Source organism: Melozone crissalis, unplaced genomic scaffold (assembly GCF_028551555.1).
Source record: "Melozone crissalis strain CALT ecotype California unplaced genomic scaffold, PUWL_Pcris_2 ptg000032l_1, whole genome shotgun sequence".
NCBI classification, from domain to species: Eukaryota; Metazoa; Chordata; class Aves; order Passeriformes; family Passerellidae; genus Melozone; species Melozone crissalis.
The window spans coordinates 1,674,863-1,694,840 of NW_026535810.1; the positions used below are offsets into that span (position 1 = coordinate 1,674,863).

At 52.8% G+C, this 19,978-nt stretch overlaps 2 protein-coding genes across 2 annotated transcripts; both read right to left on the reverse strand.

Moving 5' to 3' along the window:
• Positions 1-360: 360 nt before the first annotated feature.
• Positions 361-4,760, reverse strand: LOC128940378 (keratin, type I cytoskeletal 14). Its single transcript, XM_054281765.1, has 8 exons — positions 4,198-4,760; positions 2,530-2,612; positions 2,099-2,255; positions 1,678-1,839; positions 1,469-1,594; positions 1,160-1,380; positions 784-833; positions 361-595 (listed from the first exon to the last, which is right to left on the reverse strand). The coding sequence occupies exons 1-8, from the start codon at positions 4,702-4,704 to the stop codon at positions 498-500; spliced, it is 1,404 nt and encodes a 467-aa protein (XP_054137740.1). The 5' UTR covers positions 4,705-4,760; the 3' UTR covers positions 361-497.
• Positions 4,761-9,282: 4,522 nt separating this feature from the next.
• LOC128940379 (keratin, type I cytoskeletal 14-like) lies at positions 9,283-15,042 on the reverse strand. Its single transcript, XM_054281766.1, has 8 exons — positions 14,466-15,042; positions 12,913-12,995; positions 12,245-12,401; positions 11,577-11,738; positions 10,788-10,913; positions 10,479-10,699; positions 9,875-9,912; positions 9,283-9,514 (listed from the first exon to the last, which is right to left on the reverse strand). Exons 1-8 carry the CDS (start codon positions 14,970-14,972, stop codon positions 9,417-9,419), a joined length of 1,392 nt encoding a protein of 463 aa, XP_054137741.1. The 5' UTR covers positions 14,973-15,042; the 3' UTR covers positions 9,283-9,416.
• Positions 15,043-19,978: the final 4,936 nt, after the last annotated feature.

The window sequence follows — 19,978 nt, forward strand, 5'->3', positions numbered from 1 at the left end:
ATCTAAGTTCAGCTTACAGGAGAAAGTGACTTTTTATGATCCTAAGAGTGTGAGAACTGAGCTTTACTTTGTTGGCTTTAATTATCAGCTGTGTGGCACATTGACCTCAAACCTCATCATTGCATAATTGCCTTCATTTTGTATCACACAGTTTATGTCTTAGCCAGTCCCATGCATTTACAAGCACTGAGTTCATTAGGAAAAAGCTGTCCCAGGCAGAGCCCCTGTCCCTCCATTCCCCTCCTCTCACTGGCTTCTTGTGGTTTTTCAGGACTTTGCCTGGCATGAACACAGAGCCCAGAGGCTTTGAGGGATCACATGTCAGTGATCAGACAAGTCTGCAGTTGCACGAGCGAGAAGAAAAAGCTTTATTAAGTGTGTCCAGAGACACCTGCATGGAATGAGGGCAGCACATGAGGAAGAGCAGGTGAAGGGAGCACACATGGCCTCAGGCACTTCTTGGCTCAGTCTGATGCTCTCCTGGGCCAGGGGCTGTCCTAGCGAGTGGTGAGGGCCACCTGCTCCCGGGAGGACACCACCTTCCCGTCCTGCACCTCCTCCACGATCGTGCGCACCTGGCGGGACGATGTCACGACTGCAAAGGAAAGGGTGACGATTATTCACGGCAGGAAGGAGAGAAATTTCTTCAAACATTATCAGATTGTGAATATTCTTCAAGAGCTGGTGGGAATTCCACAAGGGAGTGGGAAACGCTGCTTTAAACAGCCCTGCTTTGACTGGGAATGGGAAGGAACCAGGCTGAGTGGAAAGGTGGGTTCTTACCGTCTCTGCCTGAGTGTGAGGACATGGCCGAGGAGTACTGGGAGGAGATGCTGCAAGAGAAGCACAAAACCAAAGAGATGTTAGGGACCAACACTGATTATCGCTGCTACACAGGCTCTGTGTTCAGGCAGGAGAAAAACAGAGAAGGCTCATGGAGGTAAAAGTCTTGCTCCACTTGGCCTCTCCTGAGGGACAGAGGAACCACAGCAACACCCCACTACAGCCAGACACCAGGCACAGAGCACTGGGCATCCGCAGCTGGTGTGAACACAGAAACCAGCCCTGAAAGCTCTGACTGGGCTGACACCCTGGGCACTTTGTGTCTGTCTGTGACCCATCTCCTCCCACCACCCTCCCAGCAGAGCCCCTCACGCACTGGGCGTCCTCTCCCTCCAGCAGCCGGCGGTACGTGGCGATCTCCTGCTCCAGGCGGCACTTGACGTCCAGCAGGACCCTGTACTCGTGGTTCTGGCGCTCCATGTCGCAGCGCAGCTCGGCCAGCTGCTCCTCCACGCCCGTGATCAGCATCTGCAGCTGGGCCAGCTGGGTGCCGTAGCGCGCCTCGGTGTCGGCCAGGGTGCCCTCCAGCGCCGCTTTCTGCGGGACGGACACGGGGATGGGCTCAGGGGGTGGCCAGGGTGGGCACAGCCCTGCATTCCCCTCCCTGCATGCCCAGCCCCGGTACCGTGCTGAGCTGCGACTGCAGGTCGATCTCCAGGCTCTGGATCGTGCGCCGCAGCTCCGTGATCTCCGTCTTGCCGCTCTGCAGCTGCTCCGTGTTGATGGCCACCTCCCGGTTCAGCTCTTCCGTCTGCAGAGAGGCAAAGCCCTCAGAGCCCTGGCAGCAGCCACGAACCCAGCCCCAGTGCTCAGTGCTCAGCCCCTGCTCCTCACCTTGCTGAAGAACCACTGCTCGGCGTCCCTGCGGTTCTTCTCCGCCAGGCTCTCGTACTGCTCCCGCATCTCCGCCAGGATCTTGGTCAGGTCGATGCCAGGAGCAGCGTCCATCTCCACGCTGATCTCCCCACCCACCTGCCCGCGCAGGGCAGTCATTTCCTGACACAAAAAAGACACAGCACACGTCAGAGTGACATGGCATCTTCCCATGGTGAGAAATTTCTTATTTGAACCCAGCGCAGGAACCCCACAGACGTCCTGGAGGTCCCTGCCTGAAGGGATTATTTCTCTCCCCTTTCCTGCTCAAGTGTCTCCTGACAGCTCTAATTCCAGAGACTCCTGTGTGTTTGGCCTGACTGTTTCCCTGGTGCACAAGGAATGTTTGTAGGTCCTACTTTGAGCCCTACTCCGTGCTCACCTCCTCATGGTTCTTCTTCAGATAAGCCAGCTCCTCCTTCAGGTTCTCAATCTGCATCTCCAGGTCAGCTCTGGACAGGGTCAGCTCGTCCAGGACCCGGCGCAGGCCGTTGATGTCGGCCTCAACACTCATGCGCAGAGCCTGCTCCGACTCAAACCTGGGGACAACACACACAGCTGCATATACCCACCTGATCCAGCACTTTTCTTATCTTTTCTTCCCCAGCTCAGTGTATTTTTGCCAACAATCTTTAATTCAATGTGTGTGCACAGCTCTCACGTGAAGAAATAGCAACGCTGTGCCCAGGAAGAAATGAACTATTCCCAAATCTCCCACTCCAGTGGAGCAACCCCAGGTGCAGATAAAAAGCACCTTGAACAGCCAGGATTTCCCCCCTTTTTCACAAAAGCTCTTGGAGGTGTTGGACTCACTTGGTTCGGAAGTCGTCTGCTGCCAGCCTGGCATTGTCGATCTGCAGGACGATGTTGGCATTTTCAACAGTTGCAGAAAGAATCTGATGGGGGATAAGTGAAAGAGTTCCAAAGTCATTTCAAACACTGAGTGATCCCATCCAGAGAAGGGCTGGAGCAGCACTGGGCCATGGACTTGCATGTGGGCCCTGCAGAGAAGGAGATGGGGTGCTCGTTTCCATCTCCCATCAGCACAGGCTCAGTCCCCTGGGAACACTGCCATGGGCACTGCCATGCCCAGGTGGCACCTCCAGGTGCTCACACCATGCTGAGCCCTGGCAGCACTCCAGGCTTTGGGAATGGGAGCAGCCCAGCTAAGAAGGAAAAAGGGTTGAGGAAGGAAGGGAGTGCCTTGTGCCTACCTCATTTGGCTTTCATAATTACACCTGAGGTGCAAGTATTTGCTCTGACATTATGAAAATGATTGGCCATTTAGTGAGCAGGAATTTCTGTAGCCACGAGCTAATGAAGAACTGTAAATTCTCCTGCTTCAGAGGATATCCAAGGAATAATCCAGGAATATTGATGTGGTCATTTCCCAGCTGACAGGGGAGAGGGAGGGAAGGATCTGCCTTCCCCTGGATCAGGAGCAGAAGGTTTCTGTGAGACCCAGCACTTCATCACTCAAATCCACACACAGCTCCTGCCTCCAGATGTTTCTGTGCTCCATCAGAGCACACTGACATGCTGGAATCTGCAGAGGAGCTTTCTGCATCAAGGCAAGCCCTTTCCCCCAGGGTGAAGCCCAAGAAATTTTAGGAATGTGAGTTCCCCCCAGGGGCTGACCCTGCCCCATTTCCCAGGAATTTATTTGTACAGACCAGATATGACATTGCCCAACCGCCCACACCTCATTCCCTCAGCAAACCTGAGCTCACTCAGGATGACTGATAAGGGCTGAGGGGGGCAAGCAATGGCAGGCCAGGGAGGGATGGGCAGATTCTGGTGTTTTGGCTGAAGGACTTTTGTTTAAAATCATCCAGGGAGCTGCTAAGAATAGAGAAATTACCTTGGCCATGACTTCATCTGCTGAATTTTACAGCAGGGCACACACCTGATTTCAGCACCTACCATAGCCCAGAGTGTTCCAATCCTGGACTGGATTCTGTGTCTGCAACTCCCAAAGAACAACATCCCATAGGACAGTTTCTTTCTACTTTAACCTCTACCTTTACCCTCCTCAAAGGATAGGGGACAGAAATCTGATTCGTAGGATATTTGTGAGAATGACTATTCATCTCCATCTGCATATCACTCAGCAGTGAACAGGGCCAGGAGATAACAAGTCCTTGCCTGCTGAGAGCTCCATCAGGAGCCTTACAGGGAGCAGCTACGGGGCACAAGCAGTAAGAAGGAAGGCAGGAGGTGACAGTGTGGCAGCAAGTATCATCAGGTAACCTAAATCTATCTGCCTCCTTTCCCGCCCCATCTTTCTCCCTACACCAGAACAGTCAACAGAAACCCCATTCTGGTGCCTGGTCCATAGTGACTGTTGTTCCAAAGCTCTGCTTTTCATTTCACACTAATTATCTGCTATTTGATAAACCTCTCCCCTCCAGCTGTTACGAACAAGGTCATCTCTTCACAAGTGACTTTGGTGAAGATGTCACCTTAACACCAGCATCCTACCTTGTTCCTGAGCTCCTCGATAGTCCTGTAGTAGGAGCTGTAGTCACGGTCAGGACCAGGCGCCTGCTTCTTGTACCACTCCCTGATCTTCACCTCCAGGTCGGTGTTGGCCTCCTCCAGGGCTCGCACCTTGTCCAGGTAATTGGCCAGGCGGTCGTTGAGGTTCTGCATGGTCTCCTTCTCCCCCGCCGGCAGGATGCCATCGCCGCCCGCAAAGCCTCCAAATCCCCCCGCAAAGCCGGCCCCGAAGCCGGCCCCATAGGCGCCCCCGAAGCCGCCGCCCAGGGCCCCTCCTGCGCTGCTGCAGTAGCTGCCCCCGAAGCCGCTGCCGAGCCCCGAGAGCACGCGGGAGGACACGGAGTAGCTGCCGGAGCCGCCGTGCACGCTGGGGGCCCGGTACCCCCCGGCCCCGGCACGCACGGAGGAGACCCTGCTGGAGCCTCCCCCCAGGCTGCCGAAGCCCTTGAGGGACGTGGAGGACGAGTACTGGCGGACAGTGGTGCTCATGCTGGAGGCTGCAGGGGCACAGAGAGGCGGCTCGGAGCGCAGCAGCAGCAGCAGCAGCAGCGAGTGCTCGCTCCGCTGCCTCGGGGCCCTTTATAGCCCGGCCAGGAGGCGTTGCCACACCTTTTTTTTTATTTTTTTTTTTTTCCTTGCATTCCCGATGATTTCCATCACTCATAAAAGCTGAGCCAACTTCCAGAATCGTCATTTTTCCCTTTGTTCTATTCACGCTTTTTGTCGTATTGCACTTGAAGCTTTTTCTCTTACAAAGGGCATCTTTATGCTTCTTCCGTTTCCAAGTAAATTGTCAGGTGTGATTAAAAGGAGGAGGCTCCTTGCTCAGGGCTATGATTTAATTCCCTCTGCGCTGTGAGCTTTGAAACAGAGCGGTGCAGGATTTGAGGGAATAGCTCAGCATCTCTTTTACTGTGGCTTTTTGTCCCAGCTACAGCTTCCTGTCCCTGCTTGGGCTGCACACACACACCTGCAGGGACAGCAGCCGCGTTGTGAGACCCTGAATGCACCTCCAAACCCCCTGAGTACAATGGTGCTGGAAGGAACTTGGCTGCCAATCCTGGAAATACAAGTCCGCTCTTTTATCCACAGGGAGAGGGATGAGCAGTCATGAAAAAGCAATGCAAAGGGAATTTGTGCTCCAGGGCTCACTGGAGTCTTCAGAGACCACCCAAGAGTGGGGGACTGTGGAAAGGTGATAGGATGGGTTGTTTTCTTTGTGAACTTAGCAAACCATCCCAAAAGGACAGGATGTGGAGGCTAGCTGGAAATTATGAGATCTCAAGGGAAAATGTGGGACAGCAGAAAGTAGATGAAGGACATAAGGAAAAAGCTTTTGGTGTGTAAGCCCTGTGAACAGGAGCACAGCTCAGCAGCTGGTGCCAGTGATGTTTGCTGTGATGTTTTTCTGTCAGTTGTGAGCAGGCAGGACAGCTTCACTGTGAATTTGGAGTTTACGCCTCCCATCTAAACAGAGCTTCAGGAGAGACAGAGATCATCTCTGGCGAGCAAAAAGGCTCCAGAACTGAGCACAGCGGTGTGGCCAGGCCCTGCTGACCCACAGCCCAGGCAGAACCCACCAATGTGAGTGTGCCTGGCTCATCCTGCAGGGTGTGGAGGGGAAGGGATTGCTCATGTGTGCACACGGTGGATTGTTGGGCTGTCTCTGCAGACAGGCCCCAACAGCCCCTTCCCAACAGCCAAGTTCTTCCTTAGATCATTTGCCAAAGGAGGGGAGAAAGGGTATGGAAGGAAGAACAAAGGTACATTGCTGAGGAGCTCAGAGGGCACAACTCCCTCCCCTCCATCTGCAGAAAGCTGGAGACGGTACAGGAGTGGGACGTGTCCTTGGAATATCAGGGTTGGCTGCTCTGGAGGTTCCCTATCTTCACTGGTGGATGGAGACAAGTCCGTGCAGCTCGGAGAGCTGGAGGATCGGAGAGCTGGAGGATCAGAGCTCTGCTGGCTCTGGCTCTGTCCCCTGGAGTGTTGCTGTCGTGTGAGCGCCGGGCACCGTGCCAGGGGACGCCCACTCGCCGCTGTCCTGCCCAGGTGCAGATGGAAAAGGTGCAGCAGCAGGCGGGGGCGGCCGGGACGTGGCAATGCCAGGAATGTGCTTCGTCCCCATCTTCATTTCCTCACCTCTGCCCGGGCAATGCCGCGGTTTGTGCTCTCTGATTGCAGCGGGGATGTGGGCAAAGGGCAATCTCAGAGACAAAACCAGTGCAGAGCCCCTGTGTGAGTCCAAACGCTCAGCCTTGCCCTGAGCAAAGCCCTCAGAGTGGCACAGTGTCACACTGTCACCTGTGTGTCACACGGGGGATGCACGGTTCTTCCTCTATGGGGAATTGCCTTTCCTTTCATCTTTTGTTTGCCATTGATCTGCTATGCTGTAAAAGCCCAGAATATCTATGATACTTTGGTAATGCCACAGGGCAGCAATTAAAATCATGAGCATTAATTAAGACTTAAAACTACATTAAGCACTCAAGGACGTTATTTCCATGACCTCCCATTGAACACAACCACAAGGACTGCATGTTGTTTCTATCACACCCTTTGAAGTAAAAGGCTGAGTATGAAACTAGATCCTGCCACTCTTCTTAAGCACGTGCACACTGTAAGCTCATTTTTAATATTATTCAAAATCAGAATTCCAGTCCTACAGCATAACAGCAACTTAATGGTAGCACAATTGTGTTCAAACATACAATTGGTCTTACTTTAAGGGAAAATGGAGGTGAAGTTCTGGGTCCAAAATTACATATCAGCAGATGCAGATACCACCTGGATAAAACCATTTCCCTCTTTTTATATGTTTATAAAGTTTGCCCTGGAATCAAATTATCATCAAAAAGTTTCCTAAAATGAGCTGAGAACCATGCATTAACGCATGTTTCTAAAGTGGTCTTTTCTGTGAGAGGAATTCAGTGTTGCCTGAGAAGTCAAACCATCTTTCTGGACTAAATTCCCACTTTCTGAGACCTGCCTCTAGCTGCTGCTGCCTGTCAGCATGAACCACCCCTGCAGCTCCCTCCTCCGTGGGGTTTCCTAAGGTCAGGACTAATTATTAATGCTCAAGGCAGGAGAAAATTGACATCTGTTTTCCACACCTCCCTCACACTCTGCAGGAGTAATTAAAGCAGGGGATTTCATTAGCAAAGTGTTGTTTGTTGTTTCTATAGGAACACAGGTGTGCCAAGACTTTTACCAGAGGAAAATATAAAGCAAGGGTGAATTCCAGAGAGGCGCCTCAGCATCCCTGCACTGGGTTTTGCAAAAACCAGAGTGGCACAGGCATGGCAGGGGACTCAGAGGGACTGCAAGATGTGTTGGTGGTCCCTGCACCACCCGTGGGGACAACAAGGTCCCTAAGAGGTGACCTGGAATGGGGTGTGGCCGTGCAAGCTGTGTCTGTCCCGACCCTTCTCAGGTATCTGATCTTGAGCAATTCAGCCCTGTCTTTACCCAGCTCTGGGACAGGAATTCCCCCAGGGAGAGTCCCCCGGCTGCTCTGGGCTCCCTCCTCGGGGCTGTGGGAGTGGAGGGAGCACAGTCTGCAGGACCATGGAGGTGCTGGGGCTGGGAGGGTTGGGAATTGTGCTGCTGCTGACCCATGGATCAGTGATGATGTGCAGCAGCCTTTATCCCAACCCACTGATGAGCACGCTGATCATCAGCATTAAACTTCAAACCAAAACCAGGGGATGCTGGGGATGCTCAGGGCAGCCAATGCCCCACAAGGGTCACGGGGGTCTGCTCCAAGGGGACAGAATCACAGAATCACAGAATCCCAGAATCTCAGAATCACAGAATAATGAGGTTGGAAGAGACCTCTAAGATCATCAAGTCCAACCTGTGCCCTAACACCTCAGCTAGATTATAGCACCAAGTGCCATGTCCAGTCTTTTTTTAAACACATCCAGAGTTGGTGATTCTACCACCTCCCTGGGAAGAGCGTTCCAGTACATTATTACTCATTCAGTGAAAAACTTTTTCCTAATATCCAACCTATACCTTCCCTGATGGAGCTTGAGACAGGGGGGCACAGCCCAGGCACTGGGCAGAGCTGCAGGGCAGGGGCTTGGGGGCCTCAAAACCATGGAGCCCTGCCAGCCTGGCTGCAGGGCAGATGATGCACTGCAGGCATCATTCCAATGTTTGGGGGAAAATAAAGAATTCTCTCTTATCTCCTCCTACATTCCAGACAGATTTCTGTAGAAGGGTTTCAAAGCTGTGTGGCCAGCTCTGCTCTCGCTCTCATTCAGTCGCTCTGCTCTGATTCATTTCATTGAGTTAGAAGTTGGATTTACAAAGTAATAAATGTGTCAGAATGCAGCCAAGAATGTGTCTGGACTGGCTTTCCAGGAACGCTGGGCTGGCTGTCAGCAGTGGGAACTGCTGTGTCAGGAGGAGCCACCGGCAGCCGGGGAGTGCCACAAGAGCTCCCAGAAGAATTTTAATCCTTTTTCTTGCACAGACCATACCCTCCTCTTCCCATCACTGTTTTCCTCACCCTTCAATGACGCCCTTGGAAGCAGGAGCCCAACTGAGATGAGTTTGGCTGTCTGGAGGGACAGCAGCCCCTCCTGACAGATCCCTGTCCTGCCTGCAGATCAGACTGTTTCACCCCAAAGTTGGGATCCAGAAAGAGGAGCAGCTGCTGGGGCAGAGCTGGGGTGTGGCATTTGCAGGGTCCTGTCTGCACCATTTGGGCTTTGTTCACTTGCTTGGCCTCGCTGGGTTAAAGCTTCAGCCCTGCTGCTGCTGGGCATTGCAGCGGGGGCGCAGCGCTTTGTCCAATCTGTGATTCTCACAGGCTTCACCTCCCACCACTTTGAGATCAGCTCCTTTCCAAACTCCCCCCACACCCTCTCCCTGAAGCTGCCAGGTCTCAGGAATTACAGAGGTGTTGGTGTGCAGGCCCCACAATCAGGGTACCAAGGATGGAGAATATTGCTCCTCCCAGCTTTGTCCCACAGCTGCAGGGGTGGGACAGCCCAAGAGCATTGAGACCAGACCTGGGTTTGCAGGAATGCAAAGAGAAGCTTTATTTGATTTCTGTGAGAGAAGGGTGAGAGAGGGTAACGAGGGGGGTGATGGTGGGAGAAGGTGCTTTTGGTGATCCATATGGCAAGAACACGTCAGCTGGGATCTGCTTGGCTGTGCTGGGCAGGGTCTGCAGCAAAAGAGGCAGTGCCTCAGTGGGCAGCCTGGGTGATCTGCTCCCGGGAGGAGATCACCTTCCCATCCTGCACCTCCTCGAAGATGGTGCGGATCTGGCGGGTGGTTACTGGTCCTGCAGTGGGGAAAGAAGGAGATGTTACTGCCGGGGCAGCAAGGAGGAAGTGCCTTAAAGACCTTACAGATTTATTACTACAGTCATCACATCAGAAACCCAATATAGCACCACGTTCCCACTGCTAAATTGTACAGATTCAGTCTGTTCAGATAATTTCTGACACATGTTTTGGTATATCGTGATATTTGTTATATAATAAATTTGTTGTATCGTAAAATTTTTGTATATATGTTCAAATTTTGGAAATATAATCAAATAGTAACTTTAGTAGAAAAGTAAAAGTAGTCTGTGCTAAGAAGGTGGGTGAGGGTATGAGAGCTGTGTATGATCAGGGTTTCAGCCAAGACCTGTCCTTACCTTCTTTCACAGGCTGCGAGATGTAGTGGGAAGACATGCTATGGGAGAAGAACAAGGAAAAGGAGGTGAGAAACAGGAAAAAAGTGAGTAATGTCCACAATGAGATCATTATTTAAACCCTGCCTTAATACTATGTACTAATACATGATTCAAATGCTTCTGGAAACTGCCAGTGTCCCAACTGAAGGGAGAAACTGTTAAGGATGGGTGTGTGACACAGGAATTCAGACACCAGTGCAGCACCTGCCTGGGATCACACAGACATGGAAGGGTGGCAGCTGGAACCCAGGGATGCTGCAGGGCTGTTAGAACCACTGGGCTGTTGTGGACTGCTGGGACTGAAAAGAGAGCCCCTGTTGCATGCAATGATCAGGGAATGGGCTGAGAGAACCCTCCAGGGGATGCAGGTGGTTCACTTTCTATTTCCTTTGCTATGACCCATCTCCTCCCAGCCGCCCTCTGTCACTGTCATACTTTCTGAAAAATCCCTTCGCCAGCATTTCTCCTCCTGGGAAGCTGAGAAACCTCAAAAAAGAAATCCTGGTGAGAGGATTTTTCAGAAAACACGGCAGTGACTGCCCTCCCAGCAGAGCCCCTCACGCACTGGGCGTCCTCTCCCTCCAGCAGCCGGCGGTACGTGGCGATCTCCTGCTCCAGGCGGCACTTGACGTCCAGCAGGACCCTGTACTCGTGGTTCTGGCGCTCCATGTCGCAGCGCAGCTCGGCCAGCTGCTCCTCCACGCCCGTGATCAGCATCTGCAGCTGGGCCAGCTGGGTGCCGTAGCGCGCCTCGGTGTCGGCCAGGGTGCCCTCCAGCGCCGCTTTCTGCGGGACGGACACGGGGATGGGCTCAGGGGGTGGCCAGGGTGGGCACAGCCCTGCATTCCCCTCCCTGCATGCCCAGCCCCGGTACCGTGCTGAGCTGCGACTGCAGGTCGATCTCCAGGCTCTGGATCGTGCGCCGCAGCTCCGTGATCTCCGTCTTGCCGCTCTGCAGCTGCTCCGTGTTGATGGCCACCTCCCGGTTCAGCTCTTCCGTCTGCAGAGAGGCAAAGCCCTCAGAGCCTTGGCCTTCCCCCTAAGACTAGCCACCCTCCTAACAGGACTGCAAAACCAACCCTCCGCCCCATTAGGCCACCTCCTGCCAGAAGGCACCCCTACCCCACTAATCCCAGCCCTAATCCTAATGGAAACAACGAGCCTAGTTAGCACTGGGTGTACACCTAACAGCCAACCTCACAGCAGGCCACCTTCTCATCCAACTCATCTCTACAGCCACAACAGCCCTACTTTCCACAATACCAGCAGTTTCGCTTCTAACTCTACTAATTCTCTTCTTACTAACCATCCTAGAGGTAGCAGGAGCGATAATCCAAGCCTATGTCTTTGTGCTCCTACTGAGCCTTTACCTACAAGAAAACATCTAACTCTCAGTGGCACACCAAGCACATTTTGTCACATAGTACACCCTCCCTAGCCCCTGACCCATCCTAGGAGCAGCTGCTGCTCTCCTAACCACCTCAGGACTAACAATATGATTCCACTACAACTCCTTATTCTGGGCCTACTCTCCACTATTCTCGTCATGTTCCAATGATGACGTGATGTTGTACGAGAAAGCAGATTCCAAGGCCACCACACTCCCCCTGTACAGCAGCCCCAGCCCCAGCCCTGTGCTCAGTGCTCAGCCCCTGCTCCTCACCTTGCTGAAGAACCACTGCTCGGCGTCCCTGCGGTTCTTCTCCGCCAGGCTCTCGTACTGCTCCCGCATCTCCGCCAGGATCTTGGTCAGGTCGATGCCAGGAGCAGCGTCCATCTCCACGCTGATCTCCCCACCCACCTGCCCGCGCAGGGCAGTCATTTCCTGACAGAAAAGGAGAAGAACATCATCATAATGCAATTCAAGAACCAGCATATAACATGTTCCCCTTGAGAGAGAGCTCTTCAGGAAAGTGAGCATTTGGGGGCTGATCAAAAGGGAGCAAATTGGGGTATTTGCTCCATGGCCACAAATAAAATGATTCAAATTCTTGTGAAATCCCCACTGGACTTAATTCTCCACAGAATAAAGCAGTGCCTGTAGTTGGTTCATTTCTCAGGGAACAGACCTTCCCAGCCAGAAGCTGCCAGGGTTGTTAATAAACCTCTAACAGCCACAATGGGTATTACTGACGTGTCAAATGGTGAATGGGATTTCCACAGGCTCCAGGGAGGATGTGCTGCTGTCCAGAGTGTATCCCCTCTGCTGCCTCACCAGCACTTCTCACCTCCTGCCCAGCAGTTCAGAACCCAGCACAGCCTTAAAGGCTGGACCAGAACTCAAATTTCACTACCCAGAGTGGCCTTTTTGGAGCCTGACTCTGTGCTCACCTCCTCGTGGTTCTTCTTCAGATAAGCCAGCTCCTCCTTCAGGTTCTCAATCTGCATCTCCAGGTCAGCTCTGGACAGGGTCAGCTCGTCCAGGACCCGGCGCAGGCCGTTGATGTCGGCCTCAACACTCATGCGCAGAGCCTGCTCCGACTCAAACCTGGGGCACAAACACACTCAGCAAAGCTGCACCAGCCCTGCCAGCTGGACACACAGCTCCTGTCTGTGCCTCCACACTGCTGTTGGCATTGTGGCACTACTACATGGCCCCATTGACAATTTTCCTAGGGGAAGCTCTGAGCAAAGTGGGGGGAAACTGATAAAGAAGTGTCCACCCAAGTCTATAACATCACCCTGCTCCTTACACCAGGCTTTGGCACTGCCCTGGGCTCTGTGGAGTTGCACACACACATTAAGAGCACAGTGAGGCACAGGGCAAGGTCTCTGTACAAGAGATAAATCAGCAACAGGAATAAAATTGTAGGTTTGGAATGAACCAACATAATCCCTGTGGGCCTGTAAGGCTGAGAGAACCATCTGCTTTGGAAATTGCACCCTCATTTTGAAGGCTTTGCTTCATTGCCTTTCTAGGTTTTGGATGGGATTTTCTCCTAATTTCATCAAACTTCCCTGCACACTTTATTCCATTTTTTCCAGGAAATGTGTCTTACTTAGTCCTGAAGTCATCTGCTGTCAGCCTGGCATTGTCAATCTGCAGCAGGAGGTTGGAATTGTCCACTGTGGCCGCCAACACCTGGGCAGTGAAAGATAAAAGAGTGTCAGGAATTCCTGCTGGCTGAGTGTTGGGACAGGAGCAACACTTTTGGGGAAGTTTGGCATTTCCTTATCAGAAGTCTGGAATCAGGACAAGTGAGATGCAGCTGAGACTGACTGCTGGTTACTCCATGACCTCCCTTTCCAAAAATCCACCAGTAAGCATTTCAAAAGGCAGTGAGGCCACATAAGAAGTGTGAGATCTGATGGTGGCCTTTGTTCCTATCCTCCAGGGCAGGTGTTGTTTGTGGAAAGGTCAGCGGGACCAGTGGGGTGTCTGTGCTTGTTACACTTTATTCTGGGATGGATTTAATTGGTTGTCAGCAGAAACAGAGCAAAAGGCAGTGAGCAGGTGCCTACAGATTCTGATTTTCATATTACCAAAGCAGGAGCAAATAACCCACACTGGGAGGAGAACTCTGTTGAGGAGAGGGGGGAAAATGAGCTCCCTGCATCCTCTGCCAGCACTCCTGCAGCTCCAGCTGTCCACAGCTGCTGGAATCCCTGGGGGCAATTCATGCATGGGAAGTAACAGAGAACAATGTAAACTGGAGCATTTCCTCCAAAATGGTATGCTGGGACTCCAATCAAACAGAGAGGAATCCCCCCTGAGCTGCCTGGGCTGGAGACTTTGTACCATTCCAGCCCTGGGGCAGAAATTGCCAAAAGAGGCAAAAAACTCTGACTCTTATTGGTCAGATTCATCTTTTTATCATCTAAATTTCCACCACAGGAGGAGCTGAAACAAGTTTTCAAATTCTTTGCCTGAGTGCTTCCAAATATGACATCAGTGTTTCATAGTTTGCCCACAGCTGCAAATTTCCCTGCACCTTAATTTTAAACTCCCAAGAACTCACAAGATCAGTGCAGACTTGTCTGTTTTCTTCATTTTTGCCTTACATCCTCTTAGATCTGTTCCTGCCAGTGAAAGCTGCCACTTGTCCCACTCAGGAGGATGTAACCAAAAGCTGACATTGAGACATGTCTGATTTCCAGCCGGGAACTCCACACATGCCACTGGGACGCTTTTTACAACATAATTAGTAATGACTAATTACAGAGGTAACAGTCATCTTCTCTGCTTCCTCTCTGACACATCCCACAGTGATAATCCCAGCATCCTACCTTGTTCCTTAGCTCCTCAATATTCCTGTAGTGAAAAGGAAGGCAGGAGGTGACAGTGTGGCAGCAAGTATCATCAGGTAACCTGAATCACTATCTGACTCCTTTCCTGCCCCATCTTTCTCCCTGCACCAGAACAGTCAACAGAAACCCCATTCTGGTGCCTGGTGATCTGCTGTCCATAGTGACTGTTGTTCCAAAGCTCTGCTTTTCATTTCACACTAATTATCTGCTATTTGATAAACCTCTCCCCTCCAGCTGTTACGAACAAGGTCATCTCTTCTCAAGTGACTTTGGTGAAGATGTCACCTTAACACCAGCATCCTACCTTGTTCCTGAGCTCCTCGATAGTCCTGTAGTAGGGGCTGTAGTCGCGGTCAGGACCAGGCGCCTGCTTCTTGTACCACTCCCTGATCTTCACCTCCAGGTCGGTGTTGGCCTCCTCCAGGGCTCGCACCTTGTCCAGGTAATTGGCCAGGCGGTCGTTGAGGTTCTGCATGGTCTCCTTCTCCCCCGCCGGCAGGATGCCATCGCCGCCCGCAAAGCCTCCAAATCCCCCCGCAAAGCCGGCCCCAAAGCCGGCCCCATAGGCGCCCCCGAAGCCGCCGCCCAGGGCCCCTCCTGCGCTGCTGCAGTAGCTGCCCCCGAAGCCGCTGCCGAGCCCCGAGAGCACGCGGGAGGACACGGAGTAGCTGCCGGAGCCGCCGTGCACGCTGGGGGCCCGGTACCCCCCGGCCCCGGCACGCACGGAGGAGACCCTGCTGGAGCCTCCCCCCAGGCTGCCGAAGCCCTTGAGGGACGTGGAGGACGAGTACTGGCGGACAGTGGTGCTCATGCTGGAGGCTGCAGGGGCACAGAGAGGCGGCTCGGAGCGCAGCAGCAGCAGCAGCAGCAGCGAGTGCTCGCTCCGCTGCCTCGGGGCCCTTTATAGCCCGGCCAGGAGGCGTTGCCGGCGCCTTTCGACACCCCTGACAGCCAAAGCCAACTTCCAGAATCATCATTTTCCTCTCCTTGATTTCGCATCTTTTGTCACATCCACCATGGGACCTTTTTCCTCTTTGATTCCCAGCACCTGGCGTGGTGCAGGTCCCTGCTCCGGGCTATGTTTTGGCATTCCCAGTGTCCGTTCCTGCTCCACCCGCTGCTCCCTCATGGAGTAACACAAGTGAATCCTCTGTTATCCGCCAAGTCACCTGCTAGTATCATTGCAAACATCTACAAATCTGTTTGTTTGTTTTTTCAAAGAGTCTAAAGCCAAGGAAAGCTTTTTAAAAGAGTCTAAAGCCAAATACACACAAGAGCTCTGTGCATCCATAATCTTTACATGGGCCAAGCCAAAGCCGGATGGAAACTTTGGATGGAAACTTTCCTGTCAGGACCTTTATTGCAGGACAAGCACAGACCTGGCAGGATTTGTGTACTGATAGAGGATTTGGCAGAAATCTTACAGCTCAAAAGAGAATAAACTCCAGCAATTTCTGCTTATGTACCAGCCTGGGCTGAATCTCCCTACAGAGACTGGAAAGTCCCTACAGTGGTGGGTTTTCAGTCAGTTTTAAGGGTGGATGAGTAATGTTTCCCAGCAGTACCTGCTTTGCTCCACCACCTATCCCAAATCCCACAGAAACTGCCTGTAACTTCTAAAAAATGTGTAGAAGCTAAAAAATCCTGTGCCACAACACCGAGGCAGGGTTTAATGCTTAAACATCCTAAATCAGAGGAGAGGGACTGAAACTACAAGATAGAGGTAGGGCAGAGCAGGTTACTGGCAATTCCTGATGGGAAGAGAAGGATCAATCCTTATCAATGGGAAGAGTAGAATAAATCCTTATCAGTAGGAAGAGTATGATCAATCCTTATCAGTGTTTGTGCTCTAGGCTTTTTCCTACAGATTTGCAGCTGAAGACAGCGATGCCAATGGTAGCAGGAGCAGCATCACCTCTATCAAAAGTGGTGATGGGCAAAGCCCAACACACCCCAACCCTGCAAACACCAAGGTTTGTCCACTCTGGCACAGAAGGGAGGGACAGTGCTGGCCACACCTGCCCCAGGCCACTGAAGGACCGAGCAGAATGATTACAGTAACATATCTGGACAGGTATTGGCGTGGAAAAAAACCAGCAAAGAAGCAGGAAATGTGGGACTGCTCTGTTTTATTCTTTCTTGGGGAAAAAAGCCCTTCGCTGATGTGACGCCAGCTCTTGTTGTGTGCGGTGGAAAATCGCACACCCAGCCCGGCCTGCCTGGCTCCAGCCATGGCATTCTCAATAAAAGAAGTTATTTTAGCTTTTCTCAGAGGTGCCTGTGAGGTAGTGAAGGAGTTATGGGGATTAGGAACCCTTTTGTGTTCTCGCTCCTGTTGTGAGCTCCTTCCTTCCCAGCCCCCTCCGGCTGTTTTCACGTTATAATGCACTAACTGATTTTGGAGGTGCTCAGATGTTCCCAGAGCCTCACCCTCGGTAATTCATGGTGCCTCCTTTCTTTCATGTTCCCCGAAGGACACAGGAACAACAAGGCTTTATCTGCCTCCTGTTAGATCTCAGGACTTCACAGCAGTCACGCTCCCTTCAGCAGCTCCAGGGGCGTGGGGTGACTGTCTGGGCAGCCACCAAGCCACAAGAGAGAGACTCTGGATCCTCCCATTCAAGGGTTCTGCTCTATGGACAGCATTCCCTCACTCATGGGCTTCAGATTTGGAATTTTGGCTCCCCAAGCTGCAAAAACTGAGAGGTTGGAATGCCCACGTTCCCTCAGAGAGCTGGGGAAGGAGGGACCAGGGCACAGCCCAGCACTGGCAAAGAGCAGAGCAAACAGAGGACAGTGCTCAGCTCCCAGCACCATCCTGGCAGGGCCCAGATCAGCTGTTCCTGGCTCATTTCCCTCTGCTCTGGGGGCACAGGATTACCCAACACCCATCGTGTGAGAGCTGTGCTCCAGAGCCACCCTGGGCCACCCCTGCTCCCAGCTCCTCCAAATGTGCTCACTGCTCCAGCAAACACCCTCCTGCTCCAGGCAATTCCCTCCTTGGCCCTGAGCCTCCCACATGGGCTGAAAGCTGTGCTGGGAGGTCCGACCCCCCTCAGGTCACCCCCACATTTTAGGCCAAGTTCCAAGTCAGCCTGAAGGTGCCAACTGCCCTAAAACACAAGGCAAAGCCCTTCCACAGCCCACAGGGAGGGGACACCTGGCCTTTTTACAGCTTTTCTTGTGTATTATCACAACCTCAGCCCAGGTTTCAGTTCTTTTACCAGCTGTGGCAGATGTCACACAGACAATCTCTGGAAATTGTCCTGCAATATCAGCTTTTCCCTGGTCTTTTCTGACCAATGCTCTTGCTGGTCAGCTGCTGCCCTGGCCCCTGGCTGAGCTCCTGAACAACAATCCCACACCTGGAACACCAATCCCACACCTGGAACACCAATCCCACACCTGGAACAACAATCCCACACCTGGAACACTAATCCCACACCTGGAACACCAATCCCACACCTGGAACAACAATCCCACACTGTTCTGACGTCAGGAACCCTCAGCACAGAGCTCCCCTGTGCTGGCTGTTGACATCAGGACACACAGGAGCAGTTCTGCCTCAGCTATTTCATGCTACCAGAAGAATTCAATCTCCCAGGCTCTCCTGAAGCACTCACCCACAACAAATTCCCTTGAGATAAAAGAAAAAAAGAACATCATAAAGCTCAGGAGATGGTATCAGAGTGTGTTCCACAAGAAGCACGCTGGAGATGCAATCTGTGCCTCGTGTGCTGCAGCAGGAGGAAAGGACTGAGCTCCTCGGTTTGCTTTGGAGGGGAGGTGGCATTTCCTTTCCTGCTGGGGTGACCCCGCTGCACACGCAGTGCCCAGAGTGGGAAAAGCTGCTGTGGAACGGCCAAGGTCAGTGTGTTGCATTTACCTCAAACAATAACGGCTAATTGTGCTTTTAATGTCATGAATAAGAGCTAATTAGGAGTCATTGCTTTTCCCCTGTGGGCCAGCTTCTCCCAGTGCCTTCCACAGCGATTCCCAGCTCAGCTGGAGCTCACTGAGGGCTGCAGAGCTGGGAAAGGAGCACTCCTGAGTGTGAGAAATGGCAGGCACAGGCTCTACCCTTGCTGCTCTGTGAGTCTCAACAACAGAAAATAGGGAACAAATATATCAAGGTGTGGAGTGACACATGATGTCTTTGTTTCTATCTCAGCTGTCGATTCTTTACCATCTGCCAGGACGTGTCCTGACGGCCCCCCCACATTATCTGGAAAAAGCCATCGCGGCTCCTATTACCATGAAAGGAAACAGCGCTTGTGTGTGCAATGGAAACTCCCTCTGGGCTGCCCGGGGCACTTTGCCATCAGCCAGCCGGGCTGCAGGGTGGGGGAGATGCCACCCCCTTAAATCCCCTCCTTCCACACCGAGAGACTGAGAGATGGACAGCACAGCCCGGCCCAGAGGGAAGGAGGAGGCAAAGGAGGCAGTGGGGAGAAGGGAAGGACAAGGAGTGACTCTGGATTGTCCCTCTGCAGGCTCCAAACTGCAGCAAAGTCAGATATTGCTGTGCCACTGCCCTCCAGCTGCTCCACTGGCAGCCCCAAATCAGGGCCACCCTGGGCTACTGATGAGCCCCCTCTCCTCTCCTCTCCTCTCCTCTCCTCTCCTCTCCTCTCCTCTCCTCTCCTCTCCTCTCCTCTCCTCTCCTCTCCTCTCCTCTCCTCTCCTCTCCTCTCCTCTCCTCTCCTCTCCTCTCCTCTCCTCTCTGTGGATCATGTGGAACAGGGTGATGTTCCTGCATTTGGCCCAGGGTGATGTTCCTGCATTTGGCCCGCGTCCTGAGTGCTTTGCAGAGCATCAGGTGAGGTCCCAGCCCTGTCATTGATGCTTCATGAGCCACCTCCCTTGCTGGGGGAGGTGAATGCCCAGATCTGCAGAGCCCAGAGCAGATCTGGGCATTCCCAGAGCCCAAGGCACAAGCTGCTCTGATGCTGGGTGGCACCAAGGATCTGTGAATCTCCCCCAGCTGACCAGAGGAAGAAGGACAGATGGACACACCTCAGGGCTTGTTTTACTCAGACAGAAGAATATTTCTATGTCTGAACAGAGCTAAAGTCTCAAGCCACCAGGAATTGCTTGAGCTCCATCTCCATGACAAACTCCAACCTCTGGAGTTTCCCACGTTACCTTTTCAGCATCTCCCAGGCAGCAGCAGCTCTTGCATTTTCTCATGTCTCATTCCTCGGTGTGGCAATGCAATCACACCCTGTCTGCTCATCCTGCTCCCCTCACTGGGCATGGCAGGGAGCCACATGAGCATTCTGCTGACTGTGGGCAACGAGCAGCAGCTCCCACACTCATCCTGCACCCACACCAGCCCCAGGGCAAGGTCTTGAACCAGATGGGAATCCCAGCTTGGGACACCCGAGACGTTGGAGGTGGGTGAGGCAGGAACCAGCACTGGCCTGGGGACACGTGTGCTCACAGAAGGGAATCGTGATTTAAACCCCACTCTGGGGCGAGGCCAGTCACGCCAAAGGACCCAGGGGGATGTGACAAACCTGCTGCTGCTGGTGACAGGGACTCCACCAGCCCTGTGACTCCTCCACAGGAGCCTCTGCTGGCATTGAGTGCCCTCCTGCATCCAGAGCTTGTCCTGGCTCCATGCAGACCCTTCCCAGCAGCACAGCTCTGATGTCCAGGAGGATGGGCAGGAGCAATGGGAACTGCCCCACAGACTGTGATTTCCAGCTCCCACAGACTGTGATTTCCAGCCCCACAGACTGTGATTTCCAGCCCCACAGACTGATTTCCAGCCTCTACAGACTGTGATTTCTAGCTCCCTCAAACTCTGATTTC

Excerpts from the sequence above, each read along its gene's own strand:
- LOC128940378 (XM_054281765.1), bottom strand. The coding sequence starts at position 4,704 with ATGAGCACCACTGTCCGCCAGTACTCGTCCTCCACGTCCCTCAAGGGC. Across the intron at positions 2,613-4,197 it reads TCGAGGAGCTCAGGAACAAG|ATTCTTTCTGCAACTGTTGA; the intron begins GTAGGATGCTGG and ends ATCCCCCATCAG. Across the intron at positions 1,595-1,677 it reads AGCAGTGGTTCTTCAGCAAG|ACGGAAGAGCTGAACCGGGA; the intron begins GTGAGGAGCAGG and ends GCCTCTCTGCAG.
- LOC128940379 (XM_054281766.1), bottom strand. The coding sequence starts at position 14,972 with ATGAGCACCACTGTCCGCCAGTACTCGTCCTCCACGTCCCTCAAGGGC. Across the intron at positions 10,914-11,576 it reads AGCAGTGGTTCTTCAGCAAG|ACGGAAGAGCTGAACCGGGA; the intron begins GTGAGGAGCAGG and ends GCCTCTCTGCAG. Across the intron at positions 9,913-10,478 it reads CTGGAGGGAGAGGACGCCCA|CATGTCTTCCCACTACATCT; the intron begins GTGCGTGAGGGG and ends CTTCTCCCATAG.